The sequence below is a fragment of the Glycine max genome, chromosome 2, assembly GCF_000004515.6.
Source record: "Glycine max cultivar Williams 82 chromosome 2, Glycine_max_v4.0, whole genome shotgun sequence".
Taxonomy (NCBI): Eukaryota; Viridiplantae; Streptophyta; class Magnoliopsida; order Fabales; family Fabaceae; genus Glycine; species Glycine max.
The window spans coordinates 12387798-12397402 of NC_016089.4; the positions used below are offsets into that span (position 1 = coordinate 12387798).

A 9605-nucleotide genomic window follows, 5' to 3' on the forward strand; every position below is an offset into this window, starting at 1 on the left:
ATATTTTTTAATTTATTAACTAGGGATACACAAAATTTTCAAGGATAAAAAATAAAATTATTATTTTATTAGAGACTCAATAAAATAAAAAAATTGAATATTTTTTATCGATAAATGTGAATTGTTAAATTATTAATTAATTTTTATTAGTGAAAGGGATGTACAATAATTATTAATTGATATGATTATTTTACATCCCATGAGAAATTTCAAATAAATAAAAAATAAAGAGAGGGAGAAAATAAATGAAAAAATTAAAAAAAGGAAACGAAGGAGAAATACTAACTGAAATATAGTGGTTACACTTGATTTGCATAGCGCCAAAATTAGTAGTAAGATATTTTTCCTTTTCATAAAGCTCACCAAATACAAGAGTGCAGAGATACTTCTGTTCTCTACACCATTACTCTTATCCACATGACATTGTCCAAACTCAAAAACCTTTGTTCAATTGCAACTTCTTGCACCACACAGTACTGAACACAGAGCTAATAGTTGTTGTTGGTTCCTCCAAACCAACACGTTACAAATTCAAAGAAACTCAAAGCCATGGCATGTTCTTCATTCACATTTGCCAATCCATCATCAATTCCTAGACTGAGAAATTCACTTTCTTCTTCTTCTATAAGCCCGAGAGCTATGGCCAAAGAGCTTTACTTCAACCACGACGGTTCAGCCACGAAAAAGCTGTTGGTAAGGATTCTGGACTCTGGTTGTTTGACATTTTTGTATTGGTTCTTCACAAGATGTGAGTGAGTTGGTGTGATATATTCTAGACATAAGATAATACCTTTTTAATTCTTAACGATATCCTAAAGATTCGAAACAAATAATAAATTCTTAAAAGACAAACTAAATTATTCTTTTCTAGAAACTAAAGATATCAGGCATATTATTCTCAACATGGCGGTGCAGGCAGGAGTGGACATGGTGGCTGAGCTGCTTGGTGTGACATTGGGTCCAAAGGGGAGAAATGTTGTGCTGCCAAATAAGTATGGACCACCCAAGATAGTAAATGATGGAGAAACTGTTCTCAAGGAGGTGTTTTTTTTTTTCTTTTTGTTCCTTCATCATTAACCATTTGGTTCTTACCTTTTATTGATGTTCTTTTTTTGGTAATGTGTTATTAGTTTTATGTTTATGGATTAGTGACAATTGACAAATTTGTGCCTTGTTTGATTAGTGTTTTGAAAATATAGTTCTTTGTTTTCTATATATACCGATAAGAGGTGGTTCCTAGATGATATTGTTGATCAGTCATTCCCTAAGAGCTTGAACAAAAGCATTTGAAGAAAACACAAGAGAATAAGAAAACAGAAAACATTTCCCAGCTGTTTCAGTATTTTGGTTTTTAAAGCGCTTATTTTGAAAATAATTTTCAAAGCATGATAGATGTTGGTTGAGAAATTGGTGTGAATTTGTTTTAGAAAACAGTTTTTAAAATGAAAAAGTAAGAAGAGAATCAAACATGGCCTTGCTTTCTTTTATTTTCAAATTTGGAGGTGTTGTTTCACTAGTTAAACACTTGCTTTGTTGTTTGTGTAGTTTAATGAACTTCTCTATAATCAGGTCTAATAACAACATGGTTTTGTGCCTTTTGTATGAACTTAGTTTCCCTAACGTTATATCAGATTGAATTGGAAGATCCGTTGGAAAATGTTGGAGTTAAATTGGTGAGACAAGCTGGTGCTAAAACGAATGACCAAGCTGGTGATGGCTCAACTACATCTGTTGTTCTTGCTCGTGGCTTAATCAGAGAGGGGACAAAGGTAAACATAACAAGCTGAACATGAGTATCCTATTACATCAATCAGAACAAAATGATTAGATTGGAAAATTGACATGCATAACTATATTTAAAAATCCCAAGTATGTTTTTTAAATTTGTAAATGAAGATTGGAAAAAACATCAGCTTTCAGTTTATGTTTTTGTCACCGTGTCAATGACTTTAAAAGGGGTTTCTTAAATTTGCACTCTTATCCTCACCTTTCTTTTTCCATTGTAGGTTATTGCAGCTGGAATGAATCCTGTTCAAATTGCTCGTGGGATTGAGAAGACAGCAGCGGCACTTGTTTCTGAACTCAGATTGATGTCAAGAGAAGTGAGTTCTACTCATTATTATTCTGTTTTCTAAAACTCCTGGATGATTGAAAATTTGAGAATCAAAATGAATACTGCTGCAGATGTTGATTTAATTGTGCTTTTTTTCTGCCTGCCAATCGTTGCTTATAGTTGGAAAGTCTGGCTGAATACAACAACATTGGCTGCACTTGTAGGTTGAGGATCATGAACTTGCAGATGTTGCTGCAGTCAGTGCTGGGAATGATTATTCAGTTGGAAACATGATTTCTGAGGCTCTGCATAAAGTAGGTAGAATGGGAGTAGTGACAATTGAAACCGGAAGGAGTACTGAGAATTGTCTAGAGATTGTGGAAGGGATGCAATTCGATCGTGGATATCTGTCACCATACTTTGTCAACAATAGAAGAAAGATGACAGTTGAACTCCACAACTGCAAGGTATGACATGTAGGGGCATTTGGACTTTGGAAGAACTTGTACAGAATTTATTTGAGTTTATAAAAGTGCTTATGGTTATGACCATTTGTATAACTTTTTAAGCTCGATTCAACAAGCTTATGATATCAGCTCTAATGTGATAAACATAAGTTCTGTGTGGATAATTGTTCTGCAAGCAGTTCCAGGAGAAGAGAATAAGAAGGTAAAATGAATTGAGTTTCTCTCACAAGTTAAAATCGATTTATGCACTTTAACTTAAATAGAAGCCCTCTCCTTTAACTTCTCTAAAAGTTGATGTGATAAGTTGATTTTAGCTTATGAAGTACAGTTCATTTTACATTCTTATTTTCTTCTCATATAAGTATTTATGGAGAAGTTTGTCCAAACAAGCGAGGCCTTACAAGATAAACACTTAATTAAGCTCTTTATCAAAGGGAATCAGGTATATAAAAGCCTTAACTTCTATTAAATAATTAGCTGGTGCATAATTCTTTGGCTGCAGTTGCTTTTGGTTGACAAGAAAATCACAAAAACAAAGGAATTGATCAACATATTGAACAATTCTGCAAAAGAAAAGTATCCTGTTTTGATAGTTGCAGAAGGCATTGAACAAGAAGCTCTTGCTCCAGTCATCAAAAATAAACTTCGGGGTGCTCTTAAGGTAGCTGCCATTAAGGCTCCTGCCTTTGGTGAACGCAAGACACATTACTTGGAAGATATTGCCATCTTGACTGGAGGTAGAAGATCAAACACTCAAATTTAGAAGCTTAAATATATTGGTTGCTGATGATATGTTAATTCAACTAAAAAAAACTTCTGTCAGGAGGAATGAATGACAGAAGTTGCTAAGAATATGTACTTGAATGATTTGTACCTTAATATATGGCTCACTGAAATGTCAGTTTAAGTCAAATTAATTGATGCCTATGTTTATCCTTAACGACAAAGATAGCAGGATAGTTGTCAACAACTTGAACAAAAAAATATAACTGAACTGAAGCATTAACTTCCATTTGCTTCAACATGTTAAAATGCTGAGAGGAAGAAGCATCAGTAATTTCTATATATATAGTCTTTAAGTTTTAGTTCATTCTCTACTAATCTTTACACCTTGCATTCTTTGCATTTCATATGTTTTTCAGGTACTGTAATCAGAGAAGATATGGGTTTCACCCTAGAAAAGGCTCACAAGAATGATCTGGGTTCTGCTACTAAGGTTGTCATAACAAAGAATTCTACCTTAATAGTTACTGATGGGAGTACTCGAGAAGCTGTTGAGAAGAGGGTTCATCAACTTAGGAGGCTTGTTGAGGTGAATACAGAACTTTGAAAATCATCACTTCTCACACTTGACCAGTGTTAAGTTTTGAGAGTAACATGATGCATGGTTAACATATCCTGGGATTACCTACACATCTATCGCATGTTTTTCAGAATACTGTAGAAAATTTCCAAAAGAATATATTGAATGAAAGGATAGCAAGGTTATCTGGGGGCATTGCTATTCTTCAGGTACTGTGAATTTCATTTTATTTTGTCTTGTGACAATCTGGAAGTTAATAATTCTGTTTCCATTTAAGATAGTTCATTTACCTTTCAGCAACTGAAATCTAAATCATAGGTAGGAGCACAAACACAAGTAGAGTTGAAGGATAAACAGTTAAGAGTAGAAGATGCTCTAAATGCAACCAAGGTATTTCTTTTTCTTTGCTCTAACAAGATGATTTGCAGTAATTTATATGGCTAAGCTTCTTAGAACATGGCAGGCTGCAATCGAGGAAGGTGTAGTGGTCGGTGGTGGCTGTAGCCTTTTAAGACTATCTCAAAAGGTGGATGGCATAAAAAAACTACTGGACAATGAAGAACAACAGGTAATTATCTGTTCCATACTAAGTTTTCCTTCATCATGTTTGAAGTTTATAATTATAACTAAGGTCTTATTTAGTTATTTTACAATCTATTGCAAGCATTCATTTTGTGATGTGCCTTTTATTGACTGTTCAAGATATGAAAATTTTATCTGTAATATTATATCTAGATTGGTGCTGAAATCTTCAGGAGAGCATTGAGCTATCCTACAAGAATGATAGCGAAGAATGCTGGTTTAAACGGCAATGTCATCATAGATAAGGTCCTTATCCTGTTGAGAAACTGTTTCTCTAAGAGATTGATTACCAGTTAGATATTTGGATCTTGTGCAGAGTTTACTTAATTCAACTCAACAACAAATATTGAATTAAAATACATGCTTGAGGCCCCTTATCTCATGCAGGTTTTATCAGACAATAACATGAATTTTGGTTACAATGCTGCTAGAGACAGTTACGAGGATCTCATGAAGGCTGGGATCATGGATCCAACAAAGGTATGGCCATTTGAATGCCTTTAAGGGAAAACAATAAGTAAATTTTGTCAAAGAAGTTATTCACTGTGAGAATTTACTGATATCATATTACTAAATATTCCAAATCTGTATGCCAAAATAAATATCTGATGCTGTTGATTTGTTCAAGCCAGAGATCTTATGATTTTCAATTGGATAAAACTTGGGTACAGTTTCTTAAGTGTTATTGTTGTTGTTCTCCAATCATAATTGAAGCATCACAAGGTTTGTATTAAAGGTCACAATATATTATCAAAGTGAAACTTCAATTATGATTGGAGAATAACATAAAAGAAACCTAAAGAACAGTAAGTTTTTCAATTTAGCTACTTTTTTTTTTTTTTGCAAAAAATGGAGGCACAAAGGCTAATGGGAGAGGACATCCCAACTAGGTTGGCACCCCCTCCCACCAACCAAAACTGTACCCCCAAAATCATTAATCAATAAAAGGAAAGGAACAAGAAGCATGAGGGGAAAAAAATCAAACCCATGCAAACAGAAATTATCTTTTATAGTTAAGAAGATTTAACCTATTTCTATCAAATTCCTTACTAGTAGAGTGAGGAATAGTATCCCACACCAAAAATCATCTAGATCAATATTGGCAATTCTATCTGCACAAGTATTATCTTCTCTATAAACATGATCTATAAATATCAAAAACTCTAAAGTCTAAAGTCTAAATATGTGTATATATATAATAATATTTTTTTTTTCCTTTTTAGTTGATAATTATACACGATAGTGTCATTGTTTTCATGAAAAAGGTTAACACCATCATAATACCAAATGGCTTTTGTATGATGCATGTAATTGACCTCACCTAGTATGATAAGGTTGCATTGATGTTGTTGTTTAACACCAACAGAAAAATTCTAAAGCAGTTTACAATGTCAGGATTTTTTGTTCAGGTGTTAGCACCAAGAATCAAAACTTAAGTTTTATGCATGTTTCGGAACTACTAAAACTTACCATTTTCTTGTATTAGAACTAAAACTTAAAACTATTACAGGATGAAGTGAATAATTTAACCAACAAAAAATAGAAGGGAACAAAAACAAGAATGCGAATTGGTATAATAAAATATGAAGGAGCACATGCCAAATTTGCACAAGATGACCAGTTCTATTATCTTGAAAAATTGCTGCAGGTAGTTAGGTGTTGTATAGAGCATTCAGCTTCTGTGGCCAAGGCATTTCTAACATCTAATGCAGTAGTCGTTGAGCGCAAGGAATTAGAGCCAATACCGATGCCACGAAGAAAGTCTATGCCCATGCCCACCTCAGGTAATGAATTAGAGCCAATGTCCATACCACGAAGAAAGCCCATGTCCATGCCCATGGCTACCCCAGGTAATGAAATCTTGCTAGGTCAAACGGTTAACTCATTCATTTGATTGTGTTTAGTTGCTCTCCATTAAAGTTGTTTCAACTCAAAATCAATTCTGAACTTAGAATTAATTTTGAAATCTTCTGTTACGTGAAATGGAACATGTAAAAATTGATCTAAAATCAATTCTGAACTTACAATCAAATCTTCAAACGTGAAACCAAACACACATTATATGTTTTTTGCCTTTTAGGAATGACAATGTTGAAATTTGGTTACTCAGGTTTAGGACCCATGGGATTTTAGAAAGAGAAAGTTGTACAGTTCAATTCAATTCAGCTTTTAGAATCCTGCTTTTGCTTAAGGTCCAAGGGTTCAGTGTGATCAATCAAGAAGCACTAGAAATCCACATATATACTTTGTACAGATGGTGGCATTGATCTATCCTAAGAACCATAAATGAAGTTAATCAAAATTAAATTGGATTTGACTACGTACGTGAAGGACACTGTCAAGGGGAAGTACTCAACATGTATGCAGCAGATGGAAGATTTTGCTTCATTCAGTGATTACTGAGCCCAATTCATTTTTTTATTGGTAAACAGTGTTGAATTCTGATGTTGGAATGGTGGATGTTAAAAAAATATTGTAATTGTTGGAGGGAATATAAAACTTGTCATTTGTGTTATAGAATATTACATATAAAGCAATTTAAATGATTTATGAATCATATCCGTTTATATAATTAATCTATTACATTTCCAGTCTACAACAATTAGGTATTTCTGCATCCAATGATGCATTTTGATGCAATGCTTCTTTAACTTCTGAAACAATTTCTACCAGTTGCCCATTGATGGGTTCAAAAGATAAATGTTGGTTTCAGTAAAAAAAAAGTAAGTTCAATGTTGGTTGCAGTAAAAAAATTGAGATTAATGTTGGTTTATAAATATGTTGTTGACAATGTTAAATGTCTCCAGAGTACATTAATATTTCAGATTTCCCGTTCAATATATCTTTCTATATAACATATAACATAAGTCTTTATTCAATAAGTACAAGAATTTTAAATAAATAATATAAGCTTTTATACCTTATTGAATCATGGACACCATATCTATTAAAAAAAATATAAGTACAGTAACTAAATACAATTCATCGCCTAGATAATAATAAATAAATAAATTAACGTCAAATTTTTCTCTTATAATATTCTTTTTTAGTTCTATTTATTGTTACATGCAGATTTGCTTACATTTCAAAAGCAATTGTAAAAATTTATCTTTTTAATTGCAGTCATATATACCATTGAATTCCAAAAGCATGGACTTCCACATGCTCACATACTGGTATTTATGCACTCTAAATCAAGATATGTCTATCCTGAGGATATTGATAGGATCATATCTACCGAAATACCAGATGAAGTTAGAGAACCATAGTTATTCAAAGCAGTCACCTCTCTTATGATTCACGGTCCATGCGGTGTTCAAAATAAAAAATGTCCTTGGATGCATAATGGAAAGTGCCAAAAAGTATTTTCCAAAGAAGTTTTGTGAAAACACTTCAATTGATGTTGATGGGTATCCTATATACAGAAGAAGAGATAATGGTGTAAATATTAAAAAAGGTGAGTCTTTTGTTGACAACAAACTTGTGCCATACAACAAATATTTATTATTGAAGTTCAATGCTCACATTAATGTAGAGTGGTGTAATCAAACTCGTCTATTAAATATCTTTTTAAATATGTAAACAAAAGACATGATCGAGTTACTGCATCTATAGTTCTTCTACTGGAGTAAGTGAGTCAAACTGTGTTGATGAAATCAAGATGTATTATGACTGTAGATATTTGTCATCAGGTGAGAATTTTTAGCTTTTATATTAACTATAGAGAACCTTCTGTAGAGAGGTTGTTGTGTTCAATGACAAAGGTAGAATTGATGACGTTCTACATAGGCCACATGTTCAAAACACAAAATTCTTGGCATGGATGGAAGCTAATAAGAGATATCTGGAAGCAAAGCTTTTGACTTATAGTCAGTTTCCTTTGCATTTTGTTTGGAAGGATACTGAGTATCAATGGACCCCACGAAAAAAGGGGTTTTACCATTGGAAGACTTCATTTTGTTCCTCTTGCCAGTGGTGAGATTTTCTATTTGAGGATGTTGTTGAATTATGTCAAAGGTCCCGAGTCTTATGCTCAAATAAGGACAGTCAACAATATAGAGTATTTGACATTTTAAGGAGGCATGTTATGCAATGGGTTTCTTAGAAGATGACAAAGAATACATAGATGCCATTATTGAGACTAGCCACTGGGGTACGACATCTTATTTGCGTAAATTGTTTTCAACCTTATTGTTGCCTAATTAGTTATCTAGACCAGAATATGTTTGCAATAATACATGGCAGTATTTAACTGATGACATACTACATAGACAGAGAACTATTTTACAATTTCCAGGTAAATAATTTTTTATATATAAAGTTCTTGTTCTATTAGTTTAACAAAGTAACAAGATATATCCTATTTTATCTAAATAACAATTATTAATTTAATTTATCATGTTATTTTTCAGATTTGGTATTGACTCCATAAGAGTTGAAAAGCTTTGCATTTATAGATTTAGAGAAATTACTACAAAGTAATAACAAGAGTTTGATGGACTTCCCCTCAATGCCTCAACCTGATATTGATTTGATTGGTGAAAAAGGGAACAAGTTGATACATGATGAGTTAAATTATGACAGGAAAGCTTTGGTTGTAGAATGTATACATTTGATGTCCAATATGACTTTGGAACAAAGGAAAATTTTTGACAGAATAACATAGAGGGTAAATGAAAATAAATCAGGCCTATTTTTTCTATATGGATATGGAGGAACAGGAAAGCCTTATATTTGGAGGGCTTTGTCTGCTGCATTCTAAAGGATAAATTGTTTTACCTGTTGCCTCTAGCGGAATTGCTGCTTTACTTATTCATGGAGGAAGAACTGTGCATTCAAGGTTTGCTATACCAATAAATGTAGATGAAAATTCAACTTGCAATATCAAGCAAGGAAGTCCATTAGCGGAATTGATAGCAAAGTCCAAGCTAATCATTTGGGATGAGGCTCCTATGACTCAAACATTGTTTTGAAGCTAATGATAGAACATTTCGAGATATACTAAGGTTCTCTAATGAGAGCAATTTGAATCTTTCTTTTAGAGGTAAAGTTGTAGTTCTAGGAGGAGATTTTTGTAACATCCCATTTTTTATAAATAAATTTAAAAAGTTTTTAGTAAAAATAATAAAATAAATAAATAGAGTAAATAATAGGTCGTAAATGCCCCTAATTATAAATAGCAACATGCTAGGTTTTTCAG

The 9605-nt window shown here is 32.8% G+C and overlaps 1 protein-coding gene across 2 annotated transcripts; it reads left to right on the top strand.

Annotated features, from left to right (window-relative positions):
• The first annotated feature begins 290 nt into the window (after positions 1–290).
• Positions 291–6920, top strand: LOC100785937 (ruBisCO large subunit-binding protein subunit beta, chloroplastic). Of its 2 annotated transcripts, XM_006574922.4 has the most exons (14): positions 294–693; positions 916–1041; positions 1632–1769; positions 2007–2102; positions 2278–2520; positions 3023–3257; positions 3663–3832; positions 3955–4032; positions 4142–4213; positions 4287–4391; positions 4559–4651; positions 4793–4885; positions 6054–6255; positions 6516–6920. In XM_006574922.4, exons 1-14 carry the CDS (start codon positions 550–552, stop codon positions 6536–6538), a joined length of 1818 nt encoding a protein of 605 aa, XP_006574985.1. In that variant the 5' UTR covers positions 294–549; the 3' UTR covers positions 6539–6920. The 2 variants fall into 2 exon arrangements, with proteins under 2 accessions (XP_040868323.1, XP_006574985.1); XM_041012389.1 differs by lacking the exon at positions 4559–4651 and having other exon boundaries at positions 291–693.
• Positions 6921–9605: the final 2685 nt, after the last annotated feature.